The 20,705-nt window shown below is 38.5% G+C and overlaps 1 protein-coding gene across 4 annotated transcripts in view; it reads left to right on the top strand.

Moving 5' to 3' along the window:
- TENM3 (teneurin transmembrane protein 3) overlaps positions 1 to 20,705 on the top strand; it is a 430,195-nt gene that overhangs the window by 241,654 nt on the left and 167,836 nt on the right. For 2 of the 4 annotated variants that reach the window (XM_084286634.1, XM_084286633.1), the window contains exon 4: positions 15,566 to 15,775. The exons of the other annotated variants lie outside the window; for them this stretch is intronic. In XM_084286634.1, coding sequence (XP_084142760.1) covers positions 15,566 to 15,775 — 210 coding nt within the window. The remainder of the gene's footprint in view (positions 1 to 15,565; positions 15,776 to 20,705) is intronic. 4 annotated transcript variants of the gene reach the window in all.

The following is a 20,705-nucleotide window of genomic DNA, read 5'->3' as shown; positions in this document are numbered from 1 at the left end:
AACTTTACTGGTGTAGGCATTGCCTCCTTAAAATATAGACTGGCAGAACAGCTAACAGATTCCTCCCTTTTGCGTGTTTATTTTAGGTCTTAATAGACTTAAGTATTTCAGGACTCTGTAGTAAAATAAATGCCTGAGGGAGCCTAAAATGTTCACACATAACCAGGGCTGGCAGGAGAACAAGAATTCAGTGTCATGAAAAATTTAGCAGGCTTGGCATTCGTCTTGATGAGGAACTAAACACAGTTCTTCAGAGATTTTCATGAAAAAAAGGGAGAACAAGTTGCTCTCTTATTAGCTGAGGACTCATTAGCTGGGGCACTCACCAGGAATGTGGGAGACCCAGACTTGACTCTCTGGCCTGATTTAAGCAAAACATCTCTTTGTTTCGTTGGTGTCTTGGCCTCTTTGTCTCTCTGGTGTGTACAGTAACCTCCATTACCCATCTGAGGAGCCCCTCCAGTAGCAGCTGAGAATAAAGGTAGTGCTGAGTCTCGTGCTGGTGAGTCTGCAGTTTCTTTCAGGGAGTGGTGTCCATCTGTATCCAGCTAGAGCATCACTGCTAAACACTTCTGGGTTTGCATTTTTGGAAAGAAACATTGGCATTTTTGATACTACCTGTGTATTTACATTATTCAATATACATGGCACGGTGCTATAAAATCATTTCAAAGGATATTTTGGTGTGCCAGTTGTTCACGTTATATGGCATAATCATTTAACTTGTGCTACTTTCAACACTCCCAAATGTTCTTGTCTTGATAATTTTTCAGTGCAAGTTCATTTCCTTTTTACATAAACTTAATTTATAACAGAAGAAGCATGTGCAACTTGTAATTGCAGTGTGAGGGAAAATAAAAAAGATGTTCACTAATGGGAAAGGTGCATGGAAGGGGCAAGGAGAAAGAAGATGGGAGAAGGAATAGAGGTGGAGCTTTCCTTGGCTGTAAAAGCAAAGACTTAGACATCAGGAAACCTTTTCTCCAGGAGGTTGTAGATGCTGAGATGTAGGTGGCACTGCCTTCCTTTATACATGTTGTGCAGTTCACAGAGGTGCATGGCTAGCCCACATGCGCAGCACTCAGTCTGTAGCCTTTGCAGACTTAGACGGTATGCAAGATAAAAATACATTATTTCACAAAGCAGCAAGGAGAGGAAACATGCATCTCTGTCCCCAGATTGGGATCCTGGTAAGAGGGATGCCTGAAGCAAGGAGATAACTTGGTGCACTCTGTCCAACAACTGTACATTTGGCTAGCATGGGAGCCCCTCCTTCAAAAGCCCGGTTAATAGAAAGCTAGTGGGTTTTTTGTGGATAACATCAATGAAGAATAGTCTGAGCTGGGGGTGGGAGGGAAAGAGCTGGATGCATTTTAATCCAATAGACTCTATGAAAACAGACTGTAACCATAAAAATGTCAAATAAAGCGGTTGTGTTGTATATTATTGTTTATAATGAATTGTTTTCTGCTTTTTCTGCTAATCAGGCATTTTCATAAATGTATTTTCCTTCCAAATGGATATGTTGTTGTTCCCAAGGAGCAGCTGCGGTAACATATTGTACTCACATGTTAGGGTTTTTTCTTTCAAATGGAATGATGTATGAGTCATTTATGCCTAAAACATAGTAAAACTTATTATACCATCATTCATACCACATCTTCTGAAATAAGCAGATCCAGAAAGACACTTGCATTGGATTCCTGAGTTTGCGTGAACTGATGAACGTTATGGGCTGATGCATCATCTTTATTCAGAAGAAATTTGAGTATGGTTCTTAATATCTCTGCCTGCTCACCTCAGCACACATAATCTTAACAGCAGTGTGACAGAAGGGTTTGCATTAAACTGCACTGATTAACATCCTCCTCGATATGACAGGATCTGACTTTGAAGTATCCTGTGATTTGTTTTCTTCTTTGTGGATGTAGAAATTCTGACCAAGAATTGACTTTGCAGGCTGTAACTGCTTCAGACAACATGTAATGAATGATTATTTGGTCTCCTAGAATACCTCAAAGATAAATAACAAATACAAAAGAACACAAATAAAACGGAATGTCTCAGATAACTGAGCAGAAGTGTTGAGACTATTGTTTTGTCTTTATCTCCTCATGTAGATACCGTGGCATTTAGAGTGTAGGAGGCTAAATCAAATAGCATGAAGTAGTAGCAACTGCACCAGAAAACTGTATGTGTGTGTGTGCATGTTAGGCATAAACATGCCAAAATACAAAAGGAACGAGATGTGAGTAAAACCAGTTTCAGTTCTGTATTTCTCTATTTCTCTTCACTTATAAATTGCATTTTACGCGGTCTGATCCTTTTAGAATGAATATGTTTGGCTTTTAAGTGTTCCTGTGTAATCTTTTCCTTACATAGTGCTGTATTATCAAGCATCATGTAAAATTAGTTACTTTGTGCTTGTATGAATGTGGACAAAGTCAAGCCTTCAGTTGGCTTTTTCAGGGGCTGCTCTCATAATTGGTCGCATTACTTCTTTTATAAAAGGAACATTGTATGAATACAAATGTAATCCTGGCCAAGAACCTGCTAAAAGTGTCTCTTTCAAAGGGAAAAAAGGAGTCGAATAAGAAATTTGTTCATGTCCTTTCGTATCAGTAAGTGGTTGTGGTAGATGTTTTGGCAGCAGAGATTGATGGAGGTTGATGCGAGGGAGTGGATAATCTTGGAAAGCACGTGCAATAACGTATATGGGGAATTTTAGTTTTACACGGCAGTGCTTCCAGACTGATGTCTTTAAATGCTTTCTGTGTAGTAATTGGTTTTTATCTGGCAGGTTTTACAGGTATTGAGAGGTGCGTCTTGAAAGCGAAATGGTTCAACATTAATAATTTTTCAGGAACTTGGAGGCTTCTACAGCTTGGGCCGGTGATTCCTACCATTTAGATTAAAAGCAGTTGTTTCAGCATTTGCTAGGCAGTCAGATGAGAGTTTCCTTTCATCTCTTTTCGCGTAGATGGATAACCTCTGTCTGTGGACAGATTTGGATGGCCCAGTTGGCGTTTGCCCGGTCCTTGGACAAAGGCCCAAGGACTCAGGAAGCAGCTTGGTAAAGAGGTTTTGTTACCCTTGGGTCCAGTGAAACAAAAGCAATTATTTTCTCTCTTTCGGAAATTTTCTTGCATGCATTATTTTTCCCAGTCTTTCAGGCTTTTTCTATTTTCATTTAGATAAAAATTCTTAGAAGTAACTGGTGTCATTTATTTTACTTCGTGTTTTATTACTCTGAAGTGGTCAAATTGGCAACAAAATAAAGCTTACATTATTACTGCTGGATTTTATAGTTAACATTTCATGAAACTTAATTGTAATTCCCTTTTGTTCATTAGCTCATAACTTTATGGAAAGCACTTTTGGACTGAAATATTCCATGTTTAGTCTGAAGCCAGAGGGATTTTTTTATTTTTTTTTTTAACTTCATTCAACATTTTGAGTTACCTATGCTAATGTGAGGGTTTCACTGGTTTGAAGAAATGTTTAATCCGTGTACCTCTGCAGTTCAAATGATAACTGAGTGTATGTGAAATATAGGGTGCTTGAATTCTACATATAGCTAGAGCACAATGCGGTCCTGCCAAGTTTAAATGCAGATAATGTTACAAAATTAAAAACTTGCAAATAGGAGGTTTATATAAATAATCTAAATAGATCATAATAATTTCTCATAGTAGAAGAGAGCAATTAAAAATGCACAACTTCGTAGTGTTTTACAAATGCTGGTTACATTTCCTTACCAGCTAAAACGTTACTGTCTGTATATTCAGTTGTATACAGTTTGTATATTCAGTTTCAAAAAAAAAAATAAGAGGCTTTGTTGTTGTGGTGGGGTAGTTTGTTGTTTTTTTGTGTGTTTTTTTTTTTGTTTTGTTTTGTTTTGTTTTTTTAGATATAGTGAATTTCCAGAGACACCTAAAGAAGAGACCAGCCTTTTCTGATTTCTCAGTACCCAATAGTTTTCAGTGTTCTCGGTTTTCTAAATCATCCCTCAATAAGACTGGGCTTTTTCAAAAATCTGGCCCTAAAATGCCACTTCTGGCCCGTTTCAGCACTGCTCTCTTACAGCGGATTTGGTAGCAAGCTCACTGCGGTGATCATGTGGTGGATTTTCATTTAAGCTTTCCAGCTTCCTGCCTGTGGTGTTCTATTTGTTTCTGAGGTAGAAACATTTTCTCCACATGGGCAAAGCTGATAAGTTCTGTTCCAGCAGAGAAATAAATTACACACTAGATGTAATGAGACATCAGTGTCCAGTAAATGTCCTGTTGCTTGTGAGAGTGGTGCTGTGTGAGACAACAGTCGATAATTTCTGGTAATTCTCTAATTCCTCCCCTCCCCAAAAGTTCCTTTGTTAAGGAGTTGGATTTAATATAGCAGGAAAAAAAAAAAAAAAGCCCCAACGAGGTACAGAGCATGAAATGGCAGCAGGAAGGGAAGGGCTTCTGAAAATAGAGCAACGAAGAGCTCAGATGCCAAATGTACCTACTCAGTTGTTATCTTCAGGTGTGCAAACCCTGAGCAGCTCAGGATTTCGCTGGGTACGCAGGTTTGAAAGTTCACTGGCAGGAACGCTTTCCTCTTTCTCCATGTTCAAGTTATGCTTTTGTAACCATCGTGTGGTTATTTCGTCTTAGTCCTATGGAGTTCAGTATCTCATTTGTCTGTGAGGAAAGAGGGTGTAGCAGCAGGATGTTTCCCTTCACTTGGAGCAGGGATTGGGCTCTGGCAGCAGTGCTGCTGGTTCTCATGGCTACCCACCAACATCCTGCTCCTCTGTGCCCGCAGTGACGCGGCCGTCCTGGGAAGCACTCGAGGCTGCGGCTGGATGTGAAAATAGCAACAACCATCTCCTTTCTCCTCCTCTTTCACCTTCTCCTCCACCACTGCCATGCCTCGGCCCTGGCCTTTTGAGATAATGGTTGAAAGCATGCATCTAACAGGGGTGTAAATAACCACGCCAAAAGAAGTTACTAGTTTGAATATTGAGAACAAACACATTATTTTTCTAAGCGAGCTTTATGGAACACATTTTCCAGCAGTTTATTGCTCTTTGTTAGCTCCTGTCAGGATCTCTTTAAGCTGCCATCTTCCTGTCTAAGAAAGCAAGTCTTCTGCTGTGGCCTGCATTATAGTCATCCCATGTCATTAAGAGCTTCTTTAGATGCTTTGCCTCAAAGATAAGGTTACAGAGTGCAAGGTAGCTGCCACACTGGCAGCAAAAGCAGGCAAAAGTGGCATTCCTATGATTGCTTTGACAGCTGGGCCTGGTAAAATTAAAAACAAAACAAAACAAAAAAAACGAGTAGTAGTTAATTAGTATTTGGTTTTATTCCTCTTCAGATTCGTTCTTAGCAGGGTGGGAGGAATGAGGATGGGAAATTACCTGACTCTAAAAGCTGAATGATTTGTGAGTCATTCTCAGAAGATTTATTTTCTCTAGCAACCTGCTCACCCACTCCCTCAAAGAAAAAAAAAAAAAAAAAAACGCAACCCAAAGTGCCCTTGTGCTCTTCAAGATGCATTTCCTGTCCTACTCCAGAAAGGCTCGCCCCCGCCCCCACCCCGTTTTAGCCCAAGGGAACATTGAAAATAAAAGGTACATAGGCTAACACAGGGTCATGCTGGAAGAATGATAAACCAGATGTGACATGGCTCAATCCATCTCAACTCTAATAATAAAATGTCATGGATAGGAAGAATAAAGCAGCATTTCTCCACAAAGGTTACTTTTTTAGGTGATTACTCTTTATGAATTGCCCCCTGAAAGAATATCAGCATCCAAAAAAAATTAGTCTTTTTACAAAGGTCAGGGTTGAGCGCGGAAATTTAGCAAACTTCAGCCTCATCACTGAGAGAGTGTAAGACATCCAGAGACTGAGCATGGCCAATTTTATTACACCAATTACAGCATAAGCCAGCATCTCCATTTTCAATGCTCTGTTGCACTTCTGAAAACTGGGGAGGGTGGGGGAACATTGGTGGGGTGCTTTCCTGGTTTTTGCTTGCGTCTGTGGGGATTTTGTCTTTTGATTTCTTCCTTAATCTGAAATTCCTCAGGGGTATTTGGAAGGGCCTGCAGTGCAGCCCGGATGGGGCCCTGAGCGCCGCATGGCCTTGGAGGCCTCCTTGGCGCGGTGCTGCCGCCACGCGGGCCTGCTGCCAGGCCTCGTGAGGCGGTGGTGGCTTGGAAAAATGGGGAGCACAAGGCCTATGGGGCCCAGTCACTGCTGACCTGCTGGCTCCCTATGCTGCTGGGTGAGGCACAGAGGAGCTTGAATCCCAGCAGATGCTCCAAGTGGGCAGGTGGCGTTTTCGTGAGAGAGCTTCTACATCACAAGTGGAGATAGGAGTTAATCGAAACGTTTTGCAATCTGCTGTTCATTTCATTGTCTTGCTTCTGTCCAAAAAAACCCACCAGAGGTGGTGGGGGAAAGCCATCTTCTATAAATACCAGAACTTGTCACTTCAACTGGTTTTCTGGGTGGAATGAGAAGTTCCATCCTCCTGGAAATAGCTGTCTGTTCCCCTTCCAACTTGTTGCATAACCCCTTGTAATTAACATTAGAGCAAGTAATTTGGAAAGTTCAGTCGAGTTGAGTGGAATAGTTGCTAAAAATAAGTACTGGAAGTGAGAGGTGATTGAATTTTTAGTTCAGTTCATGAACTTTCTGCCTTGTTGCGTGGACCTTCAATCTGTACCTGACTGTTTAGTTGTAAGATAATGCAGTTAAAAAATAATAATTAAAAAAAAAAAAAAAAGTAAAAGGTAGAAAGTGGCATACTTTGGTTAGAATAATCTGTCAGTTAAGGCTCGGATTCTGCAATTTCTTTATGGACAGAACTCCCATTTAAAGCAAAGACGAGCACTGCCTGAACTCAGGATTGAAGAAGGAGCTGCTGTGATCGCACAGCCTGACCTCTGCAAGAACAGGGCGCTCCTTTTCATTTAGCAATCTGCTGAGCAGCTGCTTTTAGATTTCCAAAACCACCAAAATGCCTCAAAACACAATGCGTTTCTGCGTTTCTTTCGGAGATGAGCACCGGTTCTAATGCATAACCATCTTTCTTAAGAAATCGTTCTCCTTTTTTTTTTTTTTTTTTTTTTTTTTTTCAGAAGACAATTACAAGCTGCATATTACAGACTTCTGATTATTATACTATAGTTCCAGGAGGAAAAAAAACAAAAACAAAAACAAAAACAAACAAAAATATTTCAGGCCAGCATTTCTCTTGCATTCTAATGGATTACTTTTGTTTTCAAATCAATGTGAGGGTATTATAATCTTGTAAAGTTTCAGCTTCCACAATCTACGCAAGCAGTGGCAATTTTGTGAGTTAAAATACATGTCAAAACAACGCGCCTCTTTTATTTAGAGATAATAACTTTGTGAAGGAAGCCTGAAAAAGGTAGATGCCATTTTTATTTAACATTTGTATCTGAGATGCAGTGACAGTTCATTAGCACTCAGATTTGAAACTTGGGAAATGCACTTCCCAGTTCTGGGATAAAAGGGTCACTATCCATTATGTAAAACCAAACCAAAACCAATTAAATGGAAAACCCACAGTAGACTGCATGCATAGGTTTTATGCTTTTTTTTTTTTTTTTTTTTTTTTTTTTTTTTAAATCTTGGCGTACATATATGTGCACGTGTATGGATTGGAAAGACCATCTATGCATATATTTCCTTGTGGAGATCATCCTAATAACTATAATGGTTGACTCTGGTATACATAGATAAAAAGAACTGTGTTGGTTATAAATAATCGTTCTTTGTGTGCTTATGCCACAACAATTTTCACTAGTTCTATTTGCATGTAGAGTTTTAATTAAGAGATAACTGTCACTGCAGGTTGACTGCAGAAGGCTGCAATATCCAGCAGGGAGATAAATTCCAATGCCAAGTCATACAGGTTGGATAGCATACAGGGAGTCCATAATAAAAAACAGGTTTACAGTTAAAACTCTCTTATTCCTAACTTACTGTGTTACACAAAGAGATGAAAATATCCAAAATCTGGTTGATGAGGGTTGTATGTACCAGGTAATTTTTTTTATTATTTTTTTGGTCAATCTGCATGTGATACATTGGAAACTGAAACTTTGGGATTGATCAGTAAACTTGTTAGGGATGGTATAGGTGGCCTATTTAACAAGAGTGTTACAGTTTTCTGCACGCTGGGAAGTCATAGAACAGATTGCAAAGATTCATCTCAGCTTGATTCAGAAAGGCTGTAAGTGTCCTTCTGCTTGTTTGAAAGTGTTTTGGTTTCTAATTAGTTTAGCCAGAAGACACGTTATTTCTGACCTTCACAAACCACTGACTGTCTTATTCCAGTTTTAAAAGATTCCATTAACTGTTTAAAAAAAGCATCCTGTCTTCTCCTGTTGTGAAGAGCAAAGCACAGAACGAGTATATGTATATAGCTGCTGTTAGTGGGCTGTTACACGTATACCATTTTTGCACACTATGTGATGTGGGGGGGGGGGGGGATACGTGACATAATAATGACATTTTAAATGGTATGAAATCTTCGTTTCCACAGGGTCACCAGCAAAAATCCCATTAATTTAAGTAAGGGAAGGCAAAGCCCACCTGGCAATCTGTAATTTAATAGCGTTGTCTTGCTGACATTGAAATCAGTAAGCATTCTTTACCACTGACTTCAAAATAAACCTCTCTGCCTCTGGCTTAGAGATGCAGGTAGAGGAATTTTTTCTTCAGTCTTGGTGACAGGGGCTGCCAAGAGTGTGAAACGAAAAATGCATTGTTCTGCCATAACTAAACAGCCTAAACAGATCTGTTAGTTCTCATATTGCCTTAAGCATCCATCAGAAGCTGTATGTAAGAGTTAGGTGTAGGATTTATTCATGCTGATTGAGATGAAAATAATGGCCCTTCAAATTTTTATAGCAAAATTACTTTTGTGAAGTATGTAACTTGCAATACATTTTGTGCAAAGTGAATTGATAATGCCAGGTATTTGTATTTTTTTTCTTTTCAGATTTTTTTTAAGAGTATAGTAACATGAACAGAAATTTGGTGTTAAAGAATTTCGTGTAGCAAAGCAGACCTTCCTGAACTAAAACAAGATTTTAAGAATGTGTAGATTTATAATTAAATTTAAACAAGTTTTTTTTTTTTTTTTCTTGTTAGTGCCATATTGCCGGATAAATGTCTGTTTTAAGAGTTTGACTATATTAGGAAGTTTTTATAAGCGTGTGTATTTTAGGGCTCTGCAGAGACTTTCTGGGTCATCTCTTCCAGCCCGCCCACCCTGCAGCAGCAGGAGATCATTACTACTGCTTCTCTTGCATCCTACTTTTCTCCTAAATACCATGTTCCAAAAGTGTCCAATACTATTTTCTCTGAAACACATCTAGTGGGCATGCAGGGTGTAATTCATGTACACACCCATTGGTGTTGAAGCAAAGTGCTGCTTTAGCATGAGGTGACAGATAAAAGATGAAAGCTGAGTAACTGTTGGATTTGTTTTCCATGATATGATATAAATAAGCATAAATGCTACTAATGTTGTTTTTTTTTTTTGTTTGGTTGTGGGTTTTTTTGTTTGGTTGTTTGTTTTAAGGATAGAGTGTGGGTGATCTTCCATGTCTGTTTGTAAGCTGTGGATTGCAACCATGTGGAAATGTCTTGGAGGCTCAGGAGCTGAAGGTACAGCTCTGCCCAGCGCATCCTCCTGCTCCCTCACTCTGCGGTAGCCACTGTCAGTTCCAGGCTCTTGTCCCGATAGTGCCAGGCAGCAGCAATTGTCAGAGCCAGCCTCAGACCTCAGTGCCTTAATTTACTCCATATATAAAATCCTGCTTTAGCCTTCTGAGCTTGTTTCTAAAATTGGCCCTCAGCTGGATTTTTGAAGATGAGAGTTAGACTCTGGTATTAGCGTCTGGTACAATTAATGCCTGTTTTTATTACGCCTTCCATTATTACTGAGCAGTTGATGGCAGTCGTACCCATCGTTTATTTGCTTTTCCTTTTTTTTTTTTTTTTTTTTTGGACTGAATTATCCTACTTGTCGCTTTCAGCATTTCCATATGCAACATCACTTCTGCTTCCAATTCTTGTTTTATAGCGTCTTTGAAAAGATCAGTGCTGATCTCAGGCTTTTCCTATGCTGCAGTCACTTCTCAGGTGTAGGGCCCAGAACAGTGCACTTTTTAAAAAATAAAACTGCTTCATACATATGTATTTAATCTAAGGTATATTTATTTGTTGACATTCTTCTTACAACAAGGTCTCTTTGGGCTTTACTTTCTTTTAAGACTCGCATTATTTCCTTCACAAATCTATTCACGTCCTCACATATTGCTATATTGAGTCTGTTCCTGCTGGAGTTTGCCTGGTTTTTGCAGATCTTCCTTGCATTTTCACGGGATATTTTTTTTGGAAATACATAAAGATAATTGAAACTAATGTGTTTTCAGTAATGAAAACACCAACAAGTTAAAGTGTGAACATAAATACATAAATAAACTTATAAGATGAAATTTAAGTACTTTGAAGCCCAGTACTTTTTTCTTTTTTTTTTTTCTTTTTCCTTTTATATTTTTTTCTCTTTTTCCTTTTTTTTTTTTTTTTTTTTTCATTTTTGTGTTGAAAATAGGTTACTATCTTACATTGAAGTCACAGTAGAAACAATAAAAGTGGCTTTTTTAAGTAAGGGTTAAAAATGAAAGAGCAGAACAACTGAAATTCTTGCTTAGATGTATACAAAAGAAGCAAGAAAGGGGGAAAATCAATATTTGTATTTTTGTTTTTCTTTAGAATGCAACGTCGTTTGTATCATCATGTGTCTTCAAGCTGAATGGAAAACAGATGATAATCAATGTAACTGTTTTTTGTCATGCATAATGATTTTTGTGATTTATAAAAGTGTTTATTAAGACTTGAATAAGAGATGTTACCAAATATTTTTAAATGCCTGTCATTACATGTTTTTAAAAAATTGAGAGGAATATGCACATCATCTATGTTCCCTCTTCTTCTAGTGTGTTAAGTATTTTTTCTTCACATGTATCTTTTTCTATAAATGGCAGTATAGATAGCTATCTGTCTTTTCACTTGGAATCAAACAGGAACTCGCATTAAGGTTTTGCAGAAATCTGCCAGTGCTGGATGAAACTATACAGAAATATGCGTCCCAGCTGGTTGGCCTAGGGTTCTTGTGAAGAATTGGCTCATGTTATCACTGGCTTCATTTTCTCTGCAGACCGTGTAACTTTGTGACAAGAAAGACCTGCCTGCTCCAATCGGGTTTATTTATGAAAATCAAGTCACTGAAGTTGCATAATTTCCTGGAAGGGTAACAGGCATAACCACCTCGTTTTTTGAGTAACAAAGATCTGTTGCCACTATCTGTTGTAGTAGCAGGAGCTTTGCTACTAACCCCACGCTTCTACCCTGCACCTGACACCATTTCTTTCTGAGCTGGGAAACTCTGTAATCCGGAGCACCCAAGGAATGCTCTTTCTGGATGGATGCTCACCAGCACACTGCAGTGTCAACTAGCCACATAGCACAGAGGCAGTTAGTAAATCTGGATAAATGAGGGAATTTACAAAATAATTAAGGGACCTTGAACATGACACATGTTCAGGCAACAGGATATTTTGCATGATTATGGTTTGTATAGTCAAGGCTATGTTGTGTGTGAAATTTAATGAGTGTAAATTGAGAAAGAAAGGGGAAGCATATTGAAAACAGTGTTGTGCTTAAGCTCCGTAGGTATTACAAATACACTGATTTGCCTCAGATAATGTACATCTGAAACACACCTCTCTGGTCAGAGGAGTCCAAAGCAAGTAAAGAAGATTTGTTCCAAATGTGAATAAATAAATCATGGTGCTAATTGTTACTTTTAAAAAACTGTTAATTATTAGATGAATTACTTGACAAATCAGATACAGTGACTATCTAAATCAGTTTGAGTACATAATGAAGAAAGCATTCAGAATGCTATCAAAAAGAAGTTCAGGTTACTGAAGCAAGCAATATGAAACAGTCAAGGTGTACCAAGAAAATCTGGTAGTGCTTTATCTTGGATTTGAAAAAGCATTCTCTCTCTACTTCCAAATTCCCAAGCTGCACCCTGTAAAATGTCATTCCCCCATCCTTGCTGTTTCCCTAGACATAAACCTTGGGTTTCACACAGGCGTTACTTGATTAATGATAAGTGCTCACTTTCCTTCCAGAACCAAACTTGAGTTTTACAATTGGTAATAGTATATACATTGCTGTTCACTGCAAGTTTGAGAAGAGGTAAATGACATGAAAGAATTAGGCAAACAGTTTTTGGCTGGGCTCTCACTGATTTCTTTCCAGGGAACTGTGTTGGTTAGGACCTTATGTGTGTTAGAGAGTTCTAAGATATTATGTCATGGGCTGTGCTGAATGTGGAAGCAAGGAAAAATAAATAATAATTAGCGTCATTTTTGCTAGGGTACAAGGGAGATGGAGGGAAGTTAATTGAAGTTACCGGTGCCAGCATTATTTATTATATTAAACTTAAATTTAACTTTGAGAGGTGCTGCACCTCTCCAGTATAACTGTACTACTGAGTATTATAAAAACAAATGATTAGCTAATGAAATAACATTCTTTTTTCCCCTTAATTTAAATTTAGATTCTTAGTTATGAATGGTATCTGTGCAGGTTATTTTTATTTTTATTTTTTTAACGTTATGTAATAAAGCTACTTCATTTTCTGGTACAATTCCCTACCCACAGGCAATGTAATACTCTATTCTAAAGTGGTCCAGCAGTCTTACTCCATGTACAGTTAAATCTGGTTTTAAATACTGTTGGCAGTGTTTTCTGCTTCTAAAGCACAATGGGGGTTAAAAAGTCAACTCTATTTTAATATTTGTCCCTCTATTACACTCATTTACCAGGAGCACAGAAAATTAAATTTTTGTTAATAGTTGTATCTGTTTGTCCTGTGCATCGGGTATAGTGCTGTGCTTCCAAGTGAGCATAGTCAAGTACGCTATTTACCAACTGTGACAGTGAGGTGGCTTGAAGGTCCATTAAAATAAAATAAAAAGTCAGAAAGGAGGCGGTACAAAGTTTGTACCATACATGTTAACACTGTCTTGGCATTGAGGACTTATGCACTAGTTATCCAAACGATATTGCCCTTGGCTAAAACTGCACTGCACTGGCGCTGAAGGTTCTCTGTGCTGGCTGTCATCCCTAAAACTGAGGAAGATCACCACTGCCACCACAGCTTGCACTGTGCCCCAGTGCAGCATTGAAAAGAAAAGTTGGAAATGGAGGCTACTCAGTTCCCTCACTGAGAATGTTTTCCTTGCCACGCTTTTCCCAGGACAGGAATCATACTGAGATTGGAGCCAGCAGGCTAAGAAATTTGGCAAATACTTGTCCTACTTGCTATTACTACGCAGTCAGCTTCAAACCTGCTTTGCTGTCTCCATTGACAAAACATGGAGGCTTCCATGGAGTTAAACAGTGATGCTAGTACCGATGATCAGGTGGACTCCACATGTACAGAGGTCTGTCCAGGTTCCCAGTGTGCATTGCTGCTGTGAGAAGGAAAGCAGAATTTTACAGCATCAGCACTTCATCATTATAGTGTGCAGTTTGAGTGCTCTCCTCAGCACGGAGCGGGAATAGTTTCCTTGTACCTTAAGAGAAGACCTGAGGAGCAGACAGCAAGGGTCTGTACCACATAAGCCGAGATACTTCAAGTAGTATTGTGCCAGCCTTCTGCAATTGTCCGTAATTCACATGACACATCACTTAGGTCACACTGATCTATTTTGGTCATAGTCTCCAGAACTTTGCAGCAGGTGTCCTCGTTCAGTGGTCAGGATGTGCTTCTTTGGTCACTGGCACAAGGTTGACGTGTCTTTTAAGGAAGAGGGTAATACATGAGCAACATATTCACAGAACAATCAGTCATTACTAGGATAGTCCCTTCTGCCTCATGGGGTGATTCTGGCAGCCCTGCATTGGTGGCGACCGTTGCTAAGCTCTTCAGGATCTTTTCTTTGTCTTACAGACATTAAATACTAAACCAGATGTCATAAGAAGTTCTGAAAATTCTCTAATACCTTGGCTACATTAGCCTCAATCAACTTGACTCTTCCAACTAATAAAAGAAAATGTCACTTGACTGTAGCACCTGAAAGAGATGTCAGAGAGCAGAACAAATACCTGGTCAATGTCAGAACAAATGGGTGTTACATTTTGAAGAGTGGAAGTCCAGTTATTTCAGTGCACTTCAGTCTCTGTCCTCACAATCCCCAAGCAAAGTGACGTACGAAGGATCCTAGTGATCCACACTGACTGGCACTTCCCCTAAGTGCCGTGTTTGAGACAGATGCCCTGCTTTGAGGTAGTTGTTTGTAAATGCCCTAATTTACTCAGGAAAACATTCCTGGAATTCTGAAAAATAATAATTAAAAAAAAAAAAAAAAATCATTAAGAAGGAGCAACAACCGTTGCAGCTCATGCTTGGTGTAGGCCTGCTGGGAGTAGGACCCTCCTGAGGGGAGACGGCTCTTCAGGACGCCAGGCCCACACGTGTTAGGGCGGCCGCCATCTTGAGTCGTATCCATGCTTGGCAGGGTAGATTAGGTAACTCTTTCTCTACTGCTTTGTGGGTTTTATTATTGTTTTATTGAAGGACTAAATGTGTTGTTATGATATCCTAAAGCTTTATTTAAACTCGTCTTCTTCCATGATGTCTTTATGATACTTTCAAGATGTGGAAATGGGATGCGGTTATTGCATATGCATGTTTTAAAAACAACTCGTGCAGATGGACTCAAGTTTGACAGATGAAACATTTTAATGGGTTTTAAATAGTATCTGTATCTGAAAAATACTGTTAAAACTTAAATTCCTGTCAGGATAACTCATATGGTAGAAATTTAGGCCTTTGAGTTTCTCTGTATCTGAGAGCTTGGAAAACTGTTCCTGTTTGTCTGCTTATTTGTATTATTTTCTTCCCTAAGTAGCTTTTATTACAGGAGGTATCCCTCTGAAAGAGGAAGCCATGTGTTTAGCCATGTATTTGAGTACTTTCGTTCTGCTGATCCGCCCAGCAGGAGAGAGCAGAATGGAGGCAGTGTAATGCATGGATGTCTGCGTTATGTAAACACTCACATCCTCTAGACAAAACAGAATCGCTTCAGTTTTGACAGTGGCCTAAGAAAATAAATGCTTAAAAAATAGGAAATACTATATTTTCCAACCGGTTCTACAGCAAAAATTTTATTTCTGTTGGCACCTACTCTTCTGTCATTCTGTTTTGCAGAGACACTGGAATTTCGATAGCGATAGACACTGTGCATTGAAATAGCAAGTCGTAGCATTGCGTTACATGTTATAAAACGTTTAAACCAGTTTATTACCTGCTATTGTCATATTTTCTTTTTCCATTGCTTTTTATTGTTTGAAGTAGACAATTTGCCTTTCAGTGATGCAAAAAGAATTGATTTGTTGTTCGCATGATATCTTGACCCATATTTTAAATTATTTTTTTATTTTTTTCATAGGTCCTCCCATGCCATCCTCCTCATCTAGTCCATCAGTTACTGAACATTTACACTCCCCTCCTCCATCACCCAATCTCCATGACAACCAGAGGTGGTTATTAAGTAATAATGCCAGCCAGCCAGTTCAGGACTCTGATACAGATGAGGACTATACTGCCAGCTCATATCTAGTACAGACCGGTACTGTTTCAGTGTCTGTCCCAGGTCATGGTAAGAAGAGGACGCTTTGTCCATAGTTTGAATACCCTTTTATTTTCCATCCTCTTACAAAATTGCCTAATAAAAAGTTAAGATATATAAATGATTATATATTTTAAACTGATTTTACATGAAATTTTGCAAATAATGTCTGTACTGTAAAAATACTGTAGGATAAGCAAGAGTAGAAAGTATCTTATAATGTTTAGAAGCTCATTCAAGTAACTTTAAAATGCTATACTTATATGAAACAACAGCCATTAATGATTTCTTATGTAATGCAATTTATTGCAAGTGACTAATCTTTACTTACACTTTCTAAAGGATAGGATAAAGTTCGTTAAACTGTCATGATGTTTAGCTTCAGAATAATGTAAAAAGGATATTTTACTACCTCATCAAGTTCAACAGGTTCCAATAGTTCCTTTAGTTTCACTGTGAGCAAGAGAAGAGGATTTGTGCATTACTGGATAGAGCAGTGTATGTTAAGGAAGGAAAAAGGGAGCTAATGTATGTTTCCAGAGCTAATACTCCCAGCTAACATGAGTAACCAATTAAAGTAACATGTATGTGAAATGTGAGTGCCTGTGTATACATCTTGCTGTAGGAAAACAAATCTTTACCTTTTTAACATAAAAAATAATATCCATGTGGTTCCGTTTTTGTTGTATGTTTGAATATATTGGTGTTAGCAGACTGGAAGACTAATTTGTTGATGCATGGTCCTTCCCCAGTAGATCAGCAAGGCTTGGAACAAGACTAGAACAAGAGGTTGGTTTTTTAGAATTTCTGTCGTTTGATTGCAACAAACTGTCCTACAGATGAGCCACTAGAGGGGGTTTGCAGAAGTATTTTACCTACGGAGTGCATGCCAGTTTGTTGGACAGAATTACTTCGCAGACCAAAAACGCAGTGTTGTCTTCCTACCTTTGAGTGCAACTTTGTTGTTGTGTCTAAACAAACCTGCTAAGAGCAGTTGAGCACATGAATCTGACAAGTTTTTGTGTGTGTTGTTTGTGTTTTGTTTTTGTGTTTTGTTTTGTGTTTTTTTGTTTTGTGTTTTTTTTTTTTTCTGGAAAAACATTATGCTCTCAAGGATGAATTAAGGTTGCTATGTTAGATGCTTAAATTATGTTCTTTAAAAATAACAGGTTTATTTTTGCACATTCAACTTGTTCAATATTTAATCTGTGAGGAACCCTCAAAAGCATGGTAATACATAATGCAGGGTATGTTATGCAGATGTCTCATTTCTTTTGTGTCAATGAATATGAAATTTGTTAGACAATGTATGCATTATCCAAAAGGTAGACTGGTTTAGTTCAATAAGTCAATACATTTAGATTGCTCCCCTATCTACCAGCCCTTCCTTTACAAATGAAATATGCAATAGCAAGAGAAAGCTGCTAAAAATTTTTGAATATTTGGCATGAACTGTTTACACCTCCTAGCCTCTTAGAAAGCCTTAGGAACAAGTAGTAAGTGTTCGTTATTCCTCTAGGTTTTGGCACTTCGCTGCTTTGTAAATTTTCAAGAATTGCTTGCCAGTCTGAATTTATCAACCTTGAGGAATGTTCCGTAATCCTTTACACCCCAGGCAAGCGAAAACAAGTTCAGCTGATCCCACAGCAAGTCAAATCTTGGGCTTTCAGCAGGACAAAATAAGGGTGGTGTGGGTTTTTTTTGATAGCAAGCGGAACAAGGGTTATCACTGTGGTGTGTGTTAAGAGAGTTGTCCTTGGTGAGACTGTGTCTAAGCAGAAAGGTAACTCATCTGTAAATACGTGTTCATTTTTCCCCTCCCTTCTCCCTGCTATGTTTCCCATCTCCTCTGTCTGCAGATACCTGCAATTCACCCCTTCAGTGTGTATGTCCAGTGGAAATGCTTGCAGTTCCTTCTTCATGCTGTCAAAGAATTAAATCTGTGATATATATGTATACACTCCTAATCTAGTAGTGCTGGCAGTCATATAATACAGGTAATGATCTTTCTCCCCACAAGATCAGACTTGTTTTTAGCAGTGCATCAATTTGCTAACCACAGGTACTGTATCAGTGATGGCCAAAATTTAAGCAGGATTTCTCTTTTTTCTTCTGGAATGGAAGAAAACCATAGGTGTTTTGGTAGCAGCCAGCTGCAGGATCAAGGATTGCATTACCTGAGAAACGGAATGCTTGCATCCCTCATGTATATGAATATCGCTTGCAAGATCTACTTGCTTTGCGTAGGGTTGTTTTCTCATATCTTAAACTGCTGGCCGATCAGAAAGGAAAAATATACGCTTCTATAAAACAGGCAGCAGTAGAATTTGATTATTAAAGCTAATAATTTCTAAGATAGCTATAACTGTCTTCTACTTAATGATATGTATTGCTGCCTAGCCTTTTCACCTGTAGGTAGATCTCTCCAGATCTGCTCTGGAAAGAAAAGGTTGTTATATTGTGACCATTGGTACAATCTTATTTGGGTTGTATTTTCTTTTTAGCATAGAATCATAGAATGGTTTGGGTTGGAAGGGATGTTAAAGATAATCTACTTCCAAGCCCCCTGACATGGGCAGGGATGACACCCACTAGTTGCTCAAAGCCCCATCCAGCCTGGCCTTGAACACCTCCAGGGATGGGGCATCCACAGCTTCTCTGGGCAACCCGTGCGAGTGCCTCACCACCCTCAGAGTGAAGGATTTCCTCCTAACCTCTGAACTAAATCTACCCTCTTTTAGTTTAACACCATTTCCCCTTGTCCTTTCCTTGTCCTTTTTGCTATCCGCCCATCTTTTTTATAAGCCCTCTTTAAGTACTGAAAGGCCCCAACGAGATCTCCCCAGAGCCTTCTCTTCTTCAGGCTGAACATTCCCAGCTCTCAGCCTTTCTTCATAGGAGCTAAAATGCTAAGTAATACAGCAGGAGTACACTTCTCTTTCACAGAAGGACGTTATTTTTTCACTGCTCTTCTTTTAATGCATCTAGATGCAAAAGCAGCTTTCCATGCTATTTAATTTTCATGGGTAAAAATAACTCCAGTGCTATATTCTTGATGTTTTTGTCCAATATTTATATTAACTGGGGGAAAGAGGAATCACTTTTGAAGCTTTTAGGTTGGAAAAGGTAACAATGGAAAATAATAATATTACTGAACTGTTCTGAGTTTTATTGGCTTTTTGTGAATAGGAAGTGAGATTACCTTTTCTTTGGTCTACATAAACATCTGTTTGTTTTCTTTTCGTCTATTTGGTGAATGTAGCAACCCACTCAAAATTTAAAGGATCTGATTATATAGTTAGAGTTGTATTAATTTAAGCATTTGGGTTTGATTAGTTTCTTTTGTTGACCAACAGGAATTAGCTTTCATTTAAGGAATTAGCTGCAAGAGACTAATTTCAGTTGTTGCATGCTTACCACATGAGGAGAAAAAGTCTTTGTGGAGGTATTGCTGGTAGCTTTAAAAAATGTTATCAAGTGAGGACTGTTGTGTGCAGTTTGCTAGGAGACATTCATTTCTATTAAAGAGGTTTTTAATAGCAGTAAAATTCAGGAGAAGATAAATAGCAGGACCATCAGTCATAGCAGTGTTCCTCTACATAGCACCTCCAATTTACTCTACATTTTGTTTTTTCTTTTCTCCACAGAGCAGCTCAGTCTGACTCTGCTGACTCTGTTCCATCAGTCAGCCTATTTGTCTACTGATTTCAGAACAATTTACTAGTTTTATAAAAGCATTTTTAAGAACTTCTGAAAATTTCAAATTGTTCTTAGAATGAATAGTGAACTGATTTATAAGAAACAGGGGCAGCTGAATAGGTCTGCAGGGAAGAGGGAACAGTTTAAGTGAGAGGGAGAATGAACTAGGAGCTGGGAGGAAAGGATTCTTGAACATGACTGAGGTGTGGAGAAGCTTTCTTTATGTAATAGTCTGCTTATAAACAATAGAAGTCATGTAAAGTCTGTATTTAAGTATCTTGATAAGCTTCTTAATCTCTTTCCACCAAAAACGACAGATTAGTCAGAATTTGGAGGGGAATTTATTGAAATTCGTAGTAGCTTATCTTTCAACACAGACATGTAGCATAAAGGAAAATGCAGTACTAAGTTCTTTGGTTAAGTAGACACTACGAAGAAAAGATACAGTTAAATGTTAATGCTTACTTCTGACAGTGGAGATGAAGAGTCTGAATTAAATTCAGATCTGGGGATTTTTACCCCTAAATAGGAAACATTATGGCAGAACCATCAAATGCAAAATAGGGAAAGATGTATTTGACAGCAGCATTTGCACAGTGTATTCGAACATTTAAGTTGTTCAAGGTTCTCATAACAGTTTGTAGTGATAGTTCAGCTGATGGGAAGATTTGAACTAAATTCCAATTTAATACAAAATGCTTTTTCAGTTGTCCTTGATCAAGGATCTGCCAGGTGATGCAAAACAAACAAGACTTTGCTCTAGCCACATGGGAGTTGCAGATTGATGGGCTTTTCAGTTCAAAACAGCTAACCTTTCCTGCAGAGAGACGAAGTTTGGGAATCTAGAGCACGACTCTTGAGTTTTAGTTTATTAAAGAGAAAAATAATATGAAACAGCTGGGAGAATGACAATATACAAGAAATATTCATATCCAGAGGTCTCAGTGTTTGATGCCATAACTCTACAGATACCAAATACTCCATGGCATAATTCTCTTTTAGTCATAGTCCGAGGGCTTTTGTTCATGGTGACTCATTAGAGTTTGGTACAAAAGTATCTATCATACAGAAATTATTACTATTTTCTCATAGTACAATGTCAAAAATCCAAAGTTGAAACATTTGGCTTTTCTACAAGCAGCTGAGTGAATACAGGCCAAAAGCTCCAGCCTGACAGCAGTAATGAAGGGATGCAAGGCATGTACAAAGCATAGGTATGGATTTTTTTTTTAGTTTTGTTGGTTATACCTCGGATTTTCCC

The sequence above is a fragment of the Netta rufina genome (assembly GCF_964035555.1).
Source record: "Netta rufina genome assembly, chromosome: 4".
NCBI lineage: Eukaryota > Metazoa > Chordata > Aves > Anseriformes > Anatidae > Netta > Netta rufina.
The sequence above is the reverse complement of the archived record's forward strand: the minus strand, read 5'-3'. Positions and strand labels throughout refer to the sequence as shown.